Source organism: Acipenser ruthenus, chromosome 12, assembly GCF_902713425.1.
Source record: "Acipenser ruthenus chromosome 12, fAciRut3.2 maternal haplotype, whole genome shotgun sequence".
Taxonomy (NCBI): domain Eukaryota; kingdom Metazoa; phylum Chordata; class Actinopteri; order Acipenseriformes; family Acipenseridae; genus Acipenser; species Acipenser ruthenus.
In genome coordinates this window covers 33,207,085-33,226,151 of record NC_081200.1, presented here as the reverse complement: position 1 = coordinate 33,226,151, position 19,067 = coordinate 33,207,085, and the positions used below count along the sequence as shown (strand labels likewise).

The 19,067-nt window shown below is 38.1% G+C and overlaps 2 protein-coding genes across 6 annotated transcripts; one reads left to right on the top strand and one right to left on the bottom strand.

The window, feature by feature from the left end:
- The first annotated feature begins 42 nt into the window (after positions 1-42).
- LOC117417052 (centromere protein L) lies at positions 43-2,876 on the top strand. 2 transcript variants are annotated; one of them, XM_034028744.3, is made up of 5 exons: positions 43-172; positions 687-846; positions 1,152-1,400; positions 1,602-2,144; positions 2,419-2,876. In XM_034028744.3, the coding sequence occupies exons 1-5, from the start codon at positions 153-155 to the stop codon at positions 2,491-2,493; spliced, it is 1,047 nt and encodes a 348-aa protein (XP_033884635.3). In that variant the 5' UTR covers positions 43-152; the 3' UTR covers positions 2,494-2,876. The 2 variants fall into 2 exon arrangements, with proteins under 2 accessions (XP_033884635.3, XP_058890876.1); XM_059034893.1 differs by having other exon boundaries at positions 165-270.
- A 1,505-nt stretch (positions 2,877-4,381) lies between these two features.
- On the bottom strand, positions 4,382-18,770 carry LOC117417051 (kelch-like protein 20). 4 transcript variants are annotated; one of them, XM_034028741.3, is made up of 12 exons: positions 18,640-18,770; positions 16,690-16,742; positions 14,033-14,609; positions 11,262-11,420; positions 10,247-10,341; positions 8,491-8,606; positions 7,709-7,892; positions 7,354-7,497; positions 6,385-6,518; positions 5,802-6,010; positions 5,307-5,413; positions 4,382-5,031 (listed from the first exon to the last, which is right to left on the bottom strand). In XM_034028741.3, exons 2-12 carry the CDS (start codon positions 16,710-16,712, stop codon positions 4,947-4,949), a joined length of 1,833 nt encoding a protein of 610 aa, XP_033884632.1. In that variant the 5' UTR covers positions 16,713-16,742; positions 18,640-18,770; the 3' UTR covers positions 4,382-4,946. The 4 variants fall into 4 exon arrangements, with proteins under 4 accessions (XP_033884632.1, XP_033884633.1, XP_033884634.1 ...); XM_034028742.3 differs by having other exon boundaries at positions 16,690-16,745; positions 18,640-18,769; XM_034028743.3 differs by having other exon boundaries at positions 16,690-16,745; positions 18,626-18,767.
- Positions 18,771-19,067: the final 297 nt, after the last annotated feature.

Below are 19,067 nucleotides of genomic sequence, written 5' to 3'. Positions count from 1 at the left end.
CAGTTCGATTAACTCGGCCTGTCTGTGGTGCATGATGGGAAGGCGCGCTGTTCAAATTATACTGGATAGAGGAGAGAGCTGAAAACAAACCTCTGTACACGTTGGGATTCAGGGCTGTTTTGTTATTGTAACTCCTACCGCCATCGGTAAACATGGAGGACAGTCAGAGCAGGTATGAGTTTAACTCGGCTTCAGCCATACATTTTACACTGGTCAGACAACAATGCGATGGGTGGTTTAAGCCTGGATCAAGGCACTGCGCTACCTCGGGTACATTTTTTTTATTATTAATGTTGTTCAGTTGAGTTACATGTATTTTTTAAATGATCGAACATCAAGCTTCCTCTGCTGTGTGAAGTCTGTTTTTGTGTTTTGTGTCTGTAACACTTTAAACCATGTTTTTGTTTATGAAATGCCCCACATTGTTGTCTCGCCGCTGCAACTCCCTATCAGGAGGAGAAAGCTTTGTGAATGGCAGTCCTTCCATGTGAGCTCCACTGTCGCAGGCAATAGAAAGTTTACGCTCAAGTCTTATAATAATATACATATAATAATACAAATGTAATATATTACATTTGAATCATGAGTGATTGAGCTCACGAAACAAAACAAACGTTTGTGTCATTTTATTTATTTTTGAAAGGCTATTTGTCAGTAATCTTTTAAAAAGGCACTTATCGTTTCAGGGGGACCCCAAGTAATATGAACTATACACCCAAGCGAGCTCCAAACAACTTGTACCGAAGCTATGGTGCTGGAGCAGGATTGACATCTGTGCGTAAAGGCAAATTAACTTCCCTGAAACTCCCAACGAGCAGGGAAATACCTAAAGCACGTGACCTATCGGTGAGTTAAAATAAATGATAAAATAAAATGCGATTTTTGATTTATTTATTTTCTCAATAAAAACATCTGTAACGTTTCCATCTTGTAAATTACCGCTACAGTACTAGACTATACCCACAGGGTGATCTCAGAAAAAAACTTAAACATTTATGAATTCTGGTTTAGATAAATGGATTAAAGAGATACTGTGCACGATGGAATGCATTCACTAGATCTAGGTGGGAGGAACAGTACACACTTGGGTCAGGTGACAATAGTGGCAACTGAAAATTATTACCCTCTTTTTTTTTTTTTTTTTTATTTAGGAAAAAGACCCAGAACAGATTTCTAAATTGACAGAGAAGAACTGGAATCTGTATTATGTGACTCCATTATATAAGTTTTTATACACAGGGCTTAAGTCCTATTCCAGGCAGCTCTCTGCCTTCATAGTAGCAGAGAAACAGAAGGGCATTGCAGTTGAGGTGGGGCTTGAAACCAACTTCAAGGTGAACTTCTCCATAATCCAAGGGTTGACTGAAATTAAAGAGGATGCAGAGGCTGTTTTCATTCAGGTATAGTATGAAAAAAATTAAACATACTACTATTTTCATTTGCACCATGTATTGTTTTTAAGAGTAAGATGTTAAGGGAGCAAAATCAAATGCTGTTTTTTTTTTTTTTTTTTTTTATTTACTTGGAGATTTTTTTAGGAGTAGCTGAAACAAAGCACAATGATACTGCAATGCTGATTGTCCCTTCATTTGTGATTTCAGATTTGTTCTAAGCCTAAGTTTGCCACTGAGGCCATGGCTGAGACAGTGGTATGGAGCGGATGGCTGTCCTGTGTTAATGGCAATACAGAATACCTGAGCTCCATGCCACCAGAGTTCACCTGTTTACCCCTGTTCTGTGCTAATGGAGCTGAGACTATGACTGCCCTGGTGACCACCTGGTTCCAGAGGACCTTTGACTGTAACTTTGGTCCACTGCGCATTGGCTCCAACAGCCTGTGCTGGTTAGCAGCAATGTGGACTGGCTGTGAGCCTGAGATGGGCATCCGGTACCTGAAGTTGTCCTGGAGTCTACCTTGTAGTCCTCCATTAAACGTCTCCTTCACTGTCCACCCAGGGGATGCTTGGGAGTTGTGGAGAAGCATCAGGCAGGATCAGGTCAGAATGACCATAGAGGAAGTGGACCAGTTTATGAGCTGTATAGAGTCCCATTTCTTCAGACATTTTAAAATACATTTGTCAGCTGGGGAGTTAATTGACGTGTCCACATCTCTCGGATCAGCTCACAGAGATGGAAAAATAAAGGTAAGCAGTGTTAACCAAGTAGTTTGTTTAACGTTTCTGTATCTTTTGATGTTGAAAGGGGTATAATGTTTATGTCAAATGGAGTTCTGTCAGTTGTTCTGTTATTGACAGGCTTTAGCTTTTTGTACAATAGATCCTTTTGACATTAATCACCCACTACAGCTTTAAATGCAAAAGTTTAGATCACCTTGAACTATCTCCAAAATAAGTTTCATTGCAATTTAATACAGTATGTGCTTAACTTTCAATTGTTTGTTTCTTCATTATTTTGCAGCTCATGAGTAGTCACTACATGCCTGGAATCCTGACGCTTCTTACAGAAAGTGCATTTGTAATGATGCCCATTTAGGCTTCTAAGGAACAAGGTCTTCTCGGAACTTTAAATTGTGGTCTTCTATCCTTTTGTATGTATAATAAAATGATTGTTAAGTTGCGTCTGTGTCCTTACACCAACGTATTTAAATTCTATTATTCTGGTGAACGTGGGTTTTTCATTTTAGAATATTTCAATCCAATACCTTTATTTGGTATTTTGCTCACTGTACATGTAAATGTGCCTGCTGGCAATTAAATTAAGACAGTAATGTAAAATTATTTTATTTACAGACTAGATTATATTGTGCACAAACATTTTTTCAGGTTTACATACAAGAAAAATAACAAATGCACAGATAACAATCAAATGAACTCGGAAATGGTTTGGATTTGTGAAAGGATATGATTTGCTCTGTATCAGCACAAGTGTCAGATAGTCAGTCACATTTCTGGCTTTATATTAAACTGAACAATACTGTACAGAAAGTTGGAATACAGTATATTTCTTTCTAGAGGTGTAACCCAAATCAGATTTTTGTTGGTTTTAGGCTTTATACAATCGTCCTGTTAAATAATTGCATTTATGGATGAGATTCACAACATTTATGAGCTAATTGCGTTGACCAAAAAAACCCTGGGAGATCATAGGTTTGAATTCTGTATAACCACAGACCCATTCTGTGACCCTGGCCCAACTTATTTGATCACCTTGATCTGGACAAATGCAGCAGAAAGACACTAGCAAACTAATTAGAGTACCTAGTTATCAAGTCCTAAACAGGGAACAAGTTTTACCTGGTATCTATGACCACACCTTCCAGTCTGTGCTGTACAGTTTCTATCTAGTGATACCAAAAGCCATTAATGTTGAATCAATTTAAACTAAAAACTACTTTCCTTAAACCCTTATTCCCCTAAAAGTGAGCAAGTGGTTCAAATTGCATAACTGTTATCTTTTACAATTATAAAGAAGTACTATCTGATAATTAAATGACCGCTTTTTGGCAAGGGAGTCCTGTCTTTATTTAAATCCAAAATATAAATGTCCAGTATAAATCTAAAATTCAAAATCACTATGTACTACTAGTGCAGGTAAAATCCTGCATCCTCATTAGCAGACTAGTAGCATTCACTACATTGTGAATGTCTCAGTAAAACATTACATGGCAATGTCATATATGGTGTAATAACAGCAAAAATACTGACTGTCATTTAAACTTTTTATCAGTATGCAATTATGCTATAAGCCTCCCAGCTCATGCAGCAGGAATCTTCCAATGACCAATATGCAAATATAAATAGGGGCATCTTAATGGAATTTGTGTATTGTTACACAGTCTTTCCTACCTGGAAAGTTTAAATGTATCATCCTAGACAATGATTAATAAATATGTTTTAATACTGGTTTTGACTTGTACGTGTGATACTAGTTTCACTTTTCAAAGCTTTTACACTTTACAGTCCTCAACCCAAAAATGCATATAATGTGCTCATCCTTGGCTACAGAATATTTTTCAAATTGGGCACATATCCAATACAGGATATATGTTTAAGTTGCAGTTAGAAGACTGTTCAAAGCAGTGTATATTAGAAATTGAAAACTGGATGAATTATTCAATTTAAGAGAAAGGATACTGACTAAACAGTACCCTGTCACTATTAGATTATTAATAATGTTCTACTAAAAACTAAAATAAATATGTAAGCAGTGTCTTGTATGTTGATAATCCCCCAAAAATACAATAGAAGAGACAGATGAGCAAATAAAAGAATAACCATTAGACAAAGCCCTCCCCATATTTTGCATTAAGCAAGGCAGGTTTAAGCTGGTTAATGTAACTAGTAGGCATTCTAAAAGGCCAGGCCCCATCCGAGATGACACTCCTATGATACTTCTTCAAGAATTAAGGGAACCAACCATATTCACAGACACTTCAAACAATTTATTCATTGCATAAAATGCTCTTGCTGAATGACTTCAGTCAACCGATATTGCTTCTTCACCTGGCAAAGAGGACAAGTCCTTGGCAGCCTCTTGCAAGGTGAATCCACTGTATGCAAGGAGTGATGACTTTTTGTCTTCAGACTTTCTTAAATGTTGGCATTCAACCATATATCACTGGATAGGTTTAGAATGCATTTAAAGTCTAAATGCATAAAAAATAAATAAATACTGTCCCTATCCGGTAAATGCTGTTCAGTCCTTTGCCAGGTAATGCATCCAAAATAAAAACATAGCTTCTGCAATCTGACATTACTATAGGCACTAAAACGCAGTCAAAGGTGCACTCCAGTCAATAAAAGCTGCATAGAAACTCCAATGATGGATCATTTGGACATCTTGCACTGCAGGGATCATTCAGGTATAAATCCAGGTTGTGTCACTTAGATGGTTTTACATTTGTATTACACTTTTTTTGTATAATCTTCTATTATACATGTGGTTAACATGTCTGATAAGCAGCTCAAGACGTGGAGGCACAAGGGTTACCATATATGAGATTCACAGTGAGTCATTTTAATTACCCCTACTCCTCCACCAAGCCTGCGATAGTTCATTCCACCATAAAGCCTAGAGAAATAAAAGAAAAGTGATTAAAAAAAATAAAACTACTAATTTATATGAATCCGTATATAACAGAATGTTAAGGCATTTATGGCTTGTCTTTGACAATGGGGAAATTGATCCTTGTATATTGCCCTATTCTGGGGGAGAGGTCAGAAATAGAAACCTTATCATTATTAAAACATTTAACAAAAACATCCAATCCATGAATGCTTGTGTACAGACAAATGTAAGGTTGTTACATTTAACATGTGAACCAGTAGGTGGCAGCAACTGCTTACCTCCATGTATTCGCATCAGGATCATACACCTCAATGGTTTTCAGGTATGTTGTACCATCAAAGCCTCCAACTGCCATTAACTGTCCATTTACTACAGCTAAACCAACCTGCAACAAAAGAGGAATGCACAGAAATGAGCTTTTGTATTTCCAGCTATGATGATGCGTACAAAATAAACAAATAGTATAAAAAATGTAATGTAATAAATTGCAAGTAAACTATACTTTAGTTTTATTGTATTTGAAATGTGTTGAACTTTCAATATTTTTGTACACATAAATGGGGGGGGGCTATGCAAGAACACCTATTGTAGAAGACCTTAAAGAATAGTGTCCACTTTGATCATTAACTTATCATTTTAAATGTTCTTTACTAAACATGCCTCTGAGCCTGTATGACTTGTGCATAAACTGAATTAACATGTGACTTGTTTTTAAAAAATTTCGTCGGTTTCGAGCCCGAAATCAACCAGCATAGCCATCCAATCAGACTTACCCCACTCCTTCTTGAAGTCATGGCCACCACAGGAGACCACTGGTTGGTTCTGGGGTTGTATCTCTCTGCGCTGCTGAGCTCCGTGGTGTCATCTCGTCCTCCCACAGAGTAGATCATGTCCTGGTACACTGCACAGCCCAGATGCTTACGACGGGTTCCCATTGGCGCCACAGTGTGCCAACGGTTCTCTTGAGGGTTGTAGCGCTCAACTAAGAAAGAGAAGAGCTTATAAATGTCTTAAAATAGCTCAAAGGCTTGCGACACTACTAGTAGAGCGATTATCTGACGGTAATGGGAGGCTGTGTGGTTAAAGAAAAGGGCTTGTAACCAGGAGGTCCCCGGTTCAAATCCCACCTCAGCCACTGACTCATTGTGTGACCCTGAGCAAGTCACTTAACCTCCTTGTGCTCCGTCTTTTGGGTGAGACGTAGTTGTAAGTGACTCTGCAGCTGATGCATAGTTCACACACCCTAGTCTCTATAAGTCGCCTTGGATAAAAGCGTCTGCTAAATAAAAAAAAATAATAATAATGACCCAAATGTGCCAGCATTAAGGCACAATAGGTCATAAATGTGCTACACACCGGTATTGAGAGGGGAGGTCCCATCTGACCCCCCTACTGCATAGAGGAACCCTCCTAACACTGCAACTGCCACTCCCAGACGTCTGGTACTCATTGAAGCGACCCGTGTCCACTTGTTCTCCTTAGGGTCATACCTACAGTGGAAAAAAATAAAACTTCCATGTTTGTGGACATTTCTTTATGGGTAACATTATGTGATATACATGCAATTCTATATTAACCCTTTGCAGTCCATTTATTAAGTGAGTGTCAGGCGCGTCAGGTCCAGTTTATTTTCACACGTGCAGTTAATTTTAGACGCGCTGTTTAAAAGTATTTTTTTTTCCCCACAGTCAAACGGGTTTAAAAGGCCCTGCATATCAACAAAGCACTCACTAGGCATCTCCAGCCCTGCCCCACCCTTTCGTTCACTATAGCTTTCACATATGCGAAGAAATAAATAATAATAATAATAATAATAATAATAATAATAATAATAATAATAGTCGTACATACCGATCAATCATCTCCTGATCACTCGTTTTATCACCAAACGCCTCAATAATGCAATCCAAGTCATTATTTTATTACTGTAACATCTGAAGAAAGCTCTGCAAATGTCTGTGATATTCTCCGAGCGCTGATGCAGTAGCAGCCAGCTTGTTTCCTTATGGCCGCCGTTATCTGATGCCAGGGGCAAGTATGACTATTCATGAGACACGCCCCCTTTTTTTTTTTTCGGCTTGTCTCGGCTCCTGTCGCTCCCACTCGGCCACTGAATGGTTTTCTCGGCTTTTTCCGGAGAAAGAACGACTAGAAACACGTTTTTTGCATCTTTCTGATGATGTCGGACAGGATAGGAATAATTGCAATGTCGGACCAGGTCCAACATTGGACCGCAAAGGGTTAAATGCATGTTACATACTAATGGAAGCATATTTTTTCTAAGCTAACACTTGACTATGCCTACTAGTATTTGTATGCCTTTACCTTTCAACAATGTTGAGACAGGAGACCCCATCCTGCCCTCCCACTGCATACAGATACCCTCCGAGGACGGCCACTCCAACGCTGGTCCTACAGGTGCTGGTGGGGGCCACATCACTGCTCCACTGGTTTGTCTTGGGATCGTACCTGAGAGGGGAAAATAACACATGATTTCCAAGTAAAATCTGAGCATCAGAATCATCAAAGTTCTGCAGTGGCTATGCAATACTGTTTATATGGAAATGTAAAAAAAATTGATGTAGCAGACCCGAGAGACTCTTAATTATGGTAGCTCTGTTGAGACCAATTAAAGTTCCAAGAATAATTTCACCAATATGTGAATAACACTTAAACTTGCCTTTCTACACTGTTAAGATACGAAGAGCCGTCATGTCCTCCTACTGCATACAAGAGATCATCCAGGACGCTCACACCAACTCCACAGCGTCTCTTGCTCATCGAAGCCACCATGCGCCATTCGTTTGTTTGGGGGTCATATCGCTCCACACTGGAAATTGCATCCCCACTGCACCAGCCTCCAACTGGAAGACATTTGGTACCAATTACAGTATGTGCAAAGCTATATACAAAGACAATATTCAGATATATAGAATAGCTAAAAAATACTAGTGTCATGGATAAAATGTTCATTGTCCACCTATAACTAATACAATTAGACATAGAAGTCTATTGTGTTTGGGCAATATATGTAATTTTTGCATGTTATCCTATTTTATCTATTTTGATTTCTGTGGAAACAGCTGTCTGTCTGTTTTCCATTTTTACAGTGTCTAGAAATTAGGTCATTGGTTCTAACACTGGGTAAAGACTTGTCATCCTGCATATGCATTCAATCTAGAATTTCTGTCTGAATGCCAAAGAGGCTTGAAGGGTAATGCAGATAACTCCACTCCTCTTCTTTCTCAGCCTCTTAAGAGAGAAGTGTTACACACATCTTGAAAAAGGCATCCAATGTTTACTTAAGACACTGTCTTAAATAACTCCCTCCTCATGTCAAAGTGGTGCAGGAAACATGTTAATCTGTTTTTCTCTTGTCACCAGTGATGAAGTGGTGGTTGTATGCGTCTATTCCTGACTTTTGTCATAGCCCAGTGTATAAACATTCTCAATAACACCCACCTGCAAAAAGAACCTCTCCACAGCGGATGGGCTTTCGTGAACGCGTTCTTGGTCCCTGCATTAAGGGGCGTTCTTGAGGTAGGAGCAGGTAGTTCTTGGCTTCATCAACCAGGTCTCTGTTTTACAACAATTTAAACTTGTTAATCAATAATCGTTCCCCTATTCCCTCACTGTAAGACTATATCGATTCCTGTAGTAGACAGTGGTTCTTTTGTCTTAAGTACTAAATACATTTAATAGGAATTTCCACTTAACATTTCCTGGAAATGTAACCTTCAAGCATTTAATCTAAGTCATCAGAGAATGTTTCACATACAGCATTAGTTCATTTGCTGGCTTGCAATACTGAATAGCAATTCAGTTTGTAACCTCCGCTTAGATACAGCATGCTAGCTAACGGATGCTGGGAGACTAATCTTGGAACATTACTAATACGATCAGTATGTTTAAAGGCCTGCGTTAGACAAGCAGTGATCCGGCTGGTGTTACACTTTAAATCATCAAAATGCAAATGTAGATCTATGCAACTATTTATCATCATTGATTTTGCTAGTTTTCTTGCATCAGTTTGTTTTAAAATAAAACAGCACATACAAAATGATGAGCCATTGCTCTATGCAACACATCACATAATATTTGAGCATTGCACGAAAGCAGGTGCAGTACATTACCACTTTTCATACATGCAAGTAAATACTTCACTAAACCATTCAACGTTTTTACAATTTGGACTTTCATATTATCAATTACTACAGCTGTATTAGGTGTGTAACACTATGGACCATGTATACATCTCTTCTAAAGTAAGCAGCACAGATCCCAGAGTAACAATGTCCCCAGTTTACAAGCAAAGTTCCACACAGAGCAGAGTAACATTATTTTCCTGTCCTAATTTAATTATACAGGTAGTTTTACTTTCTCTTGTGCATAAAGGTTGTTCCAGTTTAAGGATACCAACGTGGATTGCCTTACGCTAAATAATTTTTGATGGAAAGCCTTTGAAACAAGCTTTGAAATGTTATCTGTCTAGGTCATGCCTCTATATGGAGAAAGATTAGGTCAAAGGTCCTTCAGACACATTCTCACCTTGTGGAGCAGGAGTTACACAGCTTTTCTCTGGAAGCATTTCACCATCACGAATAGTGTATGTTATTAACCACAAATGCAAGAAACACCTCCACTGTCCACATGAATTGCAATGACCCAATTGCAGGATTGAAATAAGAAGGGACATCCTAATACATATATTTCAGATGGTATTAAGACCTAATTTCATTGTTGCTTTATTTGGGGGTATTATTTTTCCACTGGGCCTAATAATAAGTCAAGTTAAACGTCATAGTAACCTGAGCTACATTCAATGCGTGCAGCTGAGCAGGCAGTGTTTGAAACCAAAGCAAACCCTCTTGGCACTCCAGATGGCAAAGAGGAGACCCACAGTGAGCTACAATTTCTCAAGAGGTATTTAAAGATGATTCTCCTTCATACTAAAAAAGCTGTAAGTGAGTCCAATCATTTAGGATTAGAAACTTGCCATGCAATTAGAGTGTAGAAAAACGGGTGCATGACTGAATAAGAATTCCATCAAGGGGTCAAATAGTTGCTGTAAATGCAAAATAGTTTGCAGCCAATAGAGAATGCGTTTGCAACTACTGCATACTATGATGCCAAATTTGAAACCCCAAATCATAAGGACATACATTTGGACCTAAGGGATAGTGTAATGTTACACAAAGATAACCTATTAAAATAGTACCTGCACTCCTCATCACTCTTTATAAGGGGATCCGATCCCACTGTCCCAACTAAGAACTTCGGGCTTAGGAGTGGTAATCGAACATGCTGCAGCACCTGATGGAAACAACATTAAACAGCATTATTTCTTTTCAGAACAAATCTCATACATAACAAAATGCTCTAATAAATGCTATGTTATGAACTTTATTGTATCTCTAAGGGCTTAGCTATTCTTTAAAACCTCTAAGTTGGAGTTTATTGTTAACACTTCTCCTTGTGTAATGTTTGCACAAAAAAAACCATGTTGCTTCATTTTAAGGCTCTGCTTATGCTGCTTATTAATAAAAGGGGTATTAAACACAGTGCAGCCTTTACACCAATGACAAAACCATTGGTTCATGTGTTCTACATATCATAGAAATATTCAATATCCTCCAACAACGCTTACGCTGATAATCTGTTCCAACAATATGCATTCAATTTGAGCAGCAGGTGTTGTAAAGGCCAATTGTAGATTTATACTGGACATATGCATCTGTGCTGAAAACCTTTTCTTGTTGATCCAAGTTATTATTATTATTATTTGTTTATTTAGCAGACGCCTTTATCCAAGGCGACTTACAGAGACTAAGGTGTGTGAACTGTGCATCATCTGCAGAGTCACTTACAATTACGTCTCACCCAAAAGACGGAGCACAAGGAGGTGAAGTGACTTGCTCAGGGTCACACAATGAGGCAGTGGCTGAGGTGGGATTTGAACCAGGGACCTCCTGGTTACAAACCCGTTTCTTTAACCATTGGACCACACAGCCTCCAAGTTAAATGTACAATACATAAGACAGGAACAATAAGTAACAAGTTTATTCACACTACATGGTGTTGTGTAGACCTACAAGATCTTTACTGTATGTGTCTAAAGTCCAGACAACCTGTCACTGTGATGGCTCAATCCATTAGTTATAAGGGAACCAGTAGCTGGTGAGGCACTGTGATCTTTCTCTGCACACACCAGCTGGATATTGTAATGCCTTCACCTGTGGTAGCTGGGGACGTCTTTCTTGAATGCTGTATTTCACCCAGGCCATCACTGCGCTGAACACCTGCTCCTCACTGCGCACATTTAGCTCGTCACTCGAAATAATATCGATCAGTTGGTTGGATGGCAGCAGCATAAACTCCTCACTCTCCATTACCTAAAAAAATGGAATTAAACAGAGTTACTCCAAATACACTCTTCTAACCTCCTAAACATGATGAAAGGCAGGCTGGTATCCTCACGTGTTAATGATCGGCTTCCCTACGTAGAAATCCATTAGTCAAGTGCTTGACAACCAGCATATTAAATACAGACTTCAACCGAACAAATGCAGTATACTGAACATCCCACAAGTGGTCTTTATAGACTAAACTTGAAAGATGTTCCTAAATATAGAAACCAGCATGACTGCAATAAAACTCCCACTGGCACAGAGACGTGACTAGTGTAGAAATACAGGAATCAATAGTGTGCATCAGTGCAGTGATGATGGGCAATCGAAGCAGACGGAAGAGAATATAAGACTTCTATATTCCAGTACTATACCTATACAAGTTTGGGTGAAAAAACAACTTAAAATGCAAGTAACTTTAAATACATATAAACATTTGCCTGCAGTGATACACTGCTCAAAACTAAGCCTGCTAATCTCAGTATTCTCATATTGGGCCTCCATGCAATTTTAATTAACGCCGCTTAGGCTTTTAAAATGTTCGACTCTGTTTTGTCAGATTGTGTCATGCTACTTGTGTAATCTAGTGCTCAGTTTTTGTTCCGTAACAAATTGCAAGATTACAAAATTACTAATGTATTTTTTAGGTTTGAATTTTGCTCATTGTAGCATCTTGTCATGTAAACAATGTAAAATATCAATAAGGTAATGAAGAAATGTAGTGTCTAGGGGCAAGGTTTTAGCACCTTGTATCCAAAATGTTTCTCTAACCAGGACTTGTTAATCTGGCTAAAATTAGTCACCACTCTGCAAATCAATGTGGGTAATAGACCTGTGCCTGCTACCATGAAATAAGTTCAGATGACAAACCTAAAACTTGAAGCCTGTCAATCACAGCTTATTGAAAAATGAACCCCTTCTACCTAATTCTGGGAAGTGTTTACAGCTGACAATGTGAGGCACCCTCAAATACACAGTGTAGTTTTCTGGGTACACGTATTTGTATTGTCTGCCATACCGAACTTGCCAATGCAGACGGGCAGTCTCAAGAAATAACCTATTTCTAACCATTGTTTTGGTAGTCTAGCCTTCAATTTATTCCATGTTTATTATCTTTGCATTTAGAAGTTCCTCTTGAGGACGCCCACAGAGCCTCAGGTCCCTGAGCTGTGTGGAGAATCGCCACGGTGCAGGAGAAAAATCATCATCATCATAATAATAATAATAATAATAATAATAATAATAATAATAATAAATGGGCATTCCAAATTGGGAGTAAAAAGAATAATATTTTCCTTAGATAATCATGAGCTCTGACAATTATGAATGAACCATAACCGGAATGATTTCCAAAAAGAGCCCCAATACAATAGCTAATTTAAACAGACTGCATAGATGTGTGCTCTTCTTGAAAGATTTAAGACAGATGTTTGTTGTAACATCCTGGCAGGAGGTGCAAGATACTTAACCTTTTCACTGCTCGAGAGGTCACCTCATAAATATATTGTTAAAAATAAAGGTTGTGAACGCTGTGAATATCTGGTCATGTGTAATATTGTGAGATGTAGCAGCAAAACAAAAGCAGGTTTAAAATACAGTTGCAGCTGGTCTGATTCAGAAAACAATGACGACAGTAGGTATGAGTTATACATGTATTGGCATTAAAAAAGGTTAAATTACACTAATGAGACTCCCTCTATCAAGTGTGTTCAAATTTCTGAGCTCCAACTAGGCTGAGATTCAACATAGCGATGCTGAGTGTTTCTTAAAATCTATTCAAAATGCTAATTAGACCTAAACATAAAGCAATCCATATTCCCTTTGGGATGTAAAAGCACTTTCCACAGATTGCTGTCAACTAAATGGACATAATTAACTGTATAGCACCTTTTGCTGTGTCAACATCAATGACTAAAAGAGATACAGCAGCATGAGGAAACTCTTTTCATGTGTAGCTTTTATGTATGTTAACCCCAGCAACTGCAGCATGTATTGACAATAATGACCTTGTTTCAACAATACTGGAATTAAAACACTGACTGAAGTGCTTCAGTGGTTCCGTACTGCCAAAACACATCATGCCCTGAATGTTATAACATACAAAGCCCTTAACTCATGACTACAGATTAGAGAGTCCACTCTACACTTACTCAATTATACTGTGTTATGTGCATTTTCCATAGTACTGTTTATTGTTAATTGTACCCTGTATTCAACCATTACTATAGATTTACAGCAGCTCTGCATACAAATAAAATAAAAACAACAACACTTTGTACCGCAGCTTCTAAAACAACACTGAAGGCTTTTGCTTCTTAAGTTCAATCCATTGTGATTGAGATCCCTGCTAACTAAGCACTTAGTCACTGCTCAGATTTCATTGCAGAAAGTATGAAAAAGCTTAAGTTGCACAAATAAAAGTGTGCAAACAACTTAACACACGCTCTCTGAATGACAGAATCAGGAAACAAATATGATCCAGCCTCTGTAGAATGTGCATTTTAAGGTAAAAATAAATGTATTTTTTCTAGATGTGCTAATTGTTTTGAAACCTTACAGATGTGCAGCACAGCTATTTCCACCGATGAAAGGCTTACCTCCTGGAAGTTGTGCTGAGTGAACTTGTCTGCGATCCTCAGCAGCTCACGGCAAGAGTGGGTGTCAGCGAAGGCACGGATGCCCAGGCAGTTGGAGGGGTCTAGCTGCCGTTTGAGGAACTCGCAGCAGGCCTCCTGGATTTCAGCCAGCTGCAGAAGGCAGGCAGCAGGGAGCAGGGTTTGCACGTTTCCCTCCTCCACAGTGACCTGTGAGGTGTAGGCGAAGTCGATGAGGAGCTCCATGGCACGCTCATCAATGTCACGGATCACCACCTCCGTCTGCCGGCTCTCAGCCAGCTCACCTGTAAACATGGCGCGAAAGTAAGGGCTGCAGGCCGACAGGATTACACGGTGGGCATAGATCTTTTTGGTGCCCACCACCAGGACCACGTCACATAGCTCCCGGTGTTTGCGCAGCAGGTTGATAACCTCCAGAGTCTGCCGTGGGTGCTTGTCTGACACATAGGGCATTCGTGCCGGCTGTGGCACTCCCTCCGGCAGCTTATTGGGGTCTCCAAGGGTGCATCGGCTGGTGATGTCCATTCCGGTGGTATCTGCTGGGTATGCACTGATACACCTAGGGAGTAAGGGGTTTGCAGCACAAAAATAACTATTAGTATTTTAAGGCATAACCAGATTGGATAAGAAGTAGAGACCTTCTTCACATTAAAGTATTCTTACTTCCCTTTAGAACCTTAGTAGATAGATAAGAGGATGGCAACATTAGATCAAAAGTATAATACTTGCCAAACATACAGGTTTGCATGACTTAAAAACATGACTTGAACACTTCTTAAAGAATTCCCAGCTACGAAACACAATCACAATTGGTTAGATATAAGGACAAGGCAAACATTCTAGTAGCATTAACATGCACCTAATGTTTATTTATTTATTTTTGTATTTTACTTTATACAACCTACAGGTCACTAGTTGTAAAGTCCATCTCTGCTTCCTCTGTCATCTCAAGCTTGTGTTCATTAAGCACAAATAATGAAAGTTCAGTACAGTAGAGCAAGTGCAGTACCCTTCCTCCCCTGGTCTCTTTCTCTCTCTGACAGTTCAATCCTGGGAGTTCATGAAATCCAGCTACAACTACTGTATCCTGTTGCTACCCAGGTTCCACCCAATCAGCTGCTACTGTACAACTCAAGATATTTGTTTGGGTAGAGGGGACGTGGGGGTTATTAACGCAAAGCAACCAGCTTGCATTAATTTAGCAAAGGACTGACATACGCACAGCTGAAACAGGGCACAGTCCGCTACACAAGACAAGATCAGGTTACAGCTTGTGTCTCAGTAACTACAATTTACTCCAGCTATAACTCGTTATTTTTTCACATTGATTTATAATGACTGAAATTATGCAAGTACGGTACATTTTATTATATTAAGGAATGACATTAATTTTAATCAAAACTGTAACAATATGGGAGGTTGGAAGGCAATTTGTATTAGTGAAGTATACCACTACTCTCACATTGATTTAAAGAGAACCTCCCTTCGCTGCATATCACAGTACTGTATCAGAGCACAATGAAGAGCTTTGCTTTACACTTTGGAAGCTTCCAAAGCCGGGGATTCAGGTCACACCTACTGAACACAGCTACTCTAGTTTAATAGACGTCCCCTGTTTGATCAAAATGGTTTCCTTTACAGCAAGCATTTTATTTACTCTGTCCAGTACACAGCAAAGAAGAGGCACTTAAACTAACATTGCATACAATTCTGAAAATGTTTAATGAAATAAAAGCCTCTTGATTAATATATATATATATATATATATATATATATATATATATATATATATATATATATATATATATATATTGCTTTGAGTTCTTTAAAAAAAAACCAAATACAATCATTTTACTCAGTTGTAAATAATTGATTTCTTCATTTCAACTGGATATAACGGTCTTGTCTTATAAAAGTCTAGCTTAGCTCTAGCGTACGAAAAATCCAACAGCTGCAAAGTACTCTATATTCATGCAGTGGTGTATATAACTTGCTTTGACGGTCGATGAAATTGCAGGCATACTGGCAAGCTTAACACTTCTAGAATTACCAGCTTCTTAACCACATTTAACAAGGACCATTATCAACTCAGTTGAGTTTAAAAAGAAAATTGACAAGCACCACGCCTGTGGAGTCCACTGGTTAAGAGGTATTTTGAGTCTGCAGGAAGTGCAGTGCAGGAAAACAGTTGTCTACAACAAGTAAGGTGCTATCCAAGCTTGTTACAATGATGAGTAAATACTAATGAGGAAGTAGCTTCAAATGTCTATTTATTTTGTCACTTGTTTTATGTATACCATCATTTGGAATGTTTCTGAGTTATGTTGCTTCCGTCATTCGAATGAGACGTAAAACCGGGTCCTACAGTAAGTGACTCCGCAGGAGCAGTTGTTGGTGCATAGTGCACCCCCTAGTCCCAGTAAGTCGCTTTGGATAAAAGCGTATGCTAAATGACTCATTAATATGGAAACATATGTGAGACAATGTCATAAAAAGGTAAGCGAGAAAAAGAAAAATGAATATGGTAATCTACTACCACAACCGAATTGATTATGTGTTATTATCAGATCATTTTGTAAAAGGACATTTTCAACTGGAGTCAAACATAACATGCAAGCCCAGTGGAACATCATTCTTACCTGCGCATTGGCTTTCCGTCCATGCACTGAACAGAGAACCTTCTGTCCCTCACCTGCTGGGATAACAATTTACGGTAAGCAAAGGTTATCCAATATCACAAGTGGGCGTAACCTGAAGAGCTGCATCTTATGAAGACTGCAGATCACAGGAAAATGTGCACTGGCTGCCAGTGCTAACTAATCCCCATTCAAGTATTACAGTTGAAAGATAAAACATTCACTACAGTATGCAGACACAGCAGTTATGTTAACAGTGGAAGGTGCAAAAAGAAATTATGATAGATAGCTGCACAGTAAATCAAGGTCAATAAAGTCATTGAAAATGCTCAACAAAATGCAGTTGCCATGAAAAATGCCTAAAACCATTACTATTGTTTGACTTTTGTGCTGGGACGTTGTTTGGGTGGTTCGTGTTTGATTATTCTTTATTTAAACCATCTTTCATTTTGAATTAGTATTATGAATAGGAAAACTCCAAGGTACTGCATAAAATAAACCCAGAACTTTGCCACATACAGTATACTTCTGAAATACTAAACTTAAAAAAAATGATTACAGGTTGGAAGGATATATGCCTTTATCTTCTGCTGTTCCAAATAAATTAAATATTGTTACTGAGCCTATTGCTTACTTTTCCATGTTAAAATAATCCAACATCACTTATGTTAAATCTATATTAAGCCCTGGCAGGACGTGAAGCAATTAAGGCATTGCAACTGCGCTAGAACAAAATAATTGATGAATCAGTTGAGGTGCTGAGGACTACTGTCTACTGTAATAATGCAAACCGCCATTGGCAGTGACAGATTCCATGTTTCACCAAGATAAATATTCCGGGAAAAATACTTTATGTTGCGTTGGAGGCCAAGATAAAGTAACATAATGGTACTGTACAAACTAGCTTTTTAATCAAAAAGGGCAATTGTGGAAATCTTAGATGACTGCAACCACATCTGCCAAGAAAAAAACGTGGCTCACTGATCAACACAAGCTGTTTCTAATTTAACACTGTAATGGTGCAACTGACAACTCAACAGGGCCATAATGTTTTGCTGGGTTTTAAAATCAGCGTTTTTTGAATTTCCATCGATTACATACGAAATCTAACAACCAAACTGTATTCCATTTTGAAGACTGAATTTATTTATGTATATGCCTTTCATACTTAGACAGCATTTGTGAATGTGGAACTGCCTACTGTTGGTCGCATACTGTACTGTACTTCTAATACTACAGTAAACTGGCTAAAAGAACGGATCATATTTTGATACTACTAAAGCTACAGTGACTCTTTTAAACATATATATAAAATATAAAAAATGTGTTTTTGCTTTGTTTATTGCTGCATTGTACCATTCGGTGCTAGCGTTCAGTGTATTCTACAGAACAATAGCCCACTATTTTTTTGTTTGTTTGTTTTTCGCGTTCCCTAAATGTCGATACAGATGTATGGACACACACTTCCTCCTTCCTTTAAACCTTCTTGTAGCTTTGTGAACAGGTATCAGATCTTGCCACTATCAGCAGTATCATCAAGACCACACATTGTGTTTTCTTTATTACAATAGAATTTAAAAACGGATATACAGGATTACTTATCTTAATGTGGACAAATTATACCACATCCACGTTTTTACTTTTTGGTCAGAAAAGTTCATAACGTACATGTGTTTTTGAAAAAAAATCTTGCCGCTACTACAGTAATATATCTATTTTTCCTAATAACGCTTTAACATCTTAACAGACACTGTATTCACGGTATTGTTTTCTTTTGCACGTACATTTGCGTTGAAATTATTAGTTTAGATCCAGTTTCAAAACAAATAGCCTGGATCACAGTGAACTTAATATTTAGCAAATAGATCATCACTTTATCAATACTTGTATTTAATGATTCAAGTCTACAATGTGAAATACAATTATTTCAAACAGTTACTTCTTATTACTCACGGACGATCCTTAAAATATGTTTAATATCCAAACAATACTTCTTCCTCCTCCATAAGTCGTCCATCAACAGGAAACGGACATACGATGTAAAGCGTCCTCCTAGAAACAAAACCTGTAAACGAGGTGATAAAATTAGTTCCGTTTTTTTAACACACTCTTTTCACAATGTAATAACGGCAGTTGATATAAAGTCCAAATAAGATACCGTACCAATTTTATATAATATTATGGATTCGTTTATGTAATAATAATAATAATAATAATAATAATAATAATAATAATAATAATAATAATAATAATAATAATACACCTCAGTCTCCATTCATTATCAAACAATGCAGTTTTAACTATGCAGTACTGTATTAATGAAATGCACCCTCAGTAAATAATAAGGAAACTACTGTATGGAAACAAATAAACGCATTTGA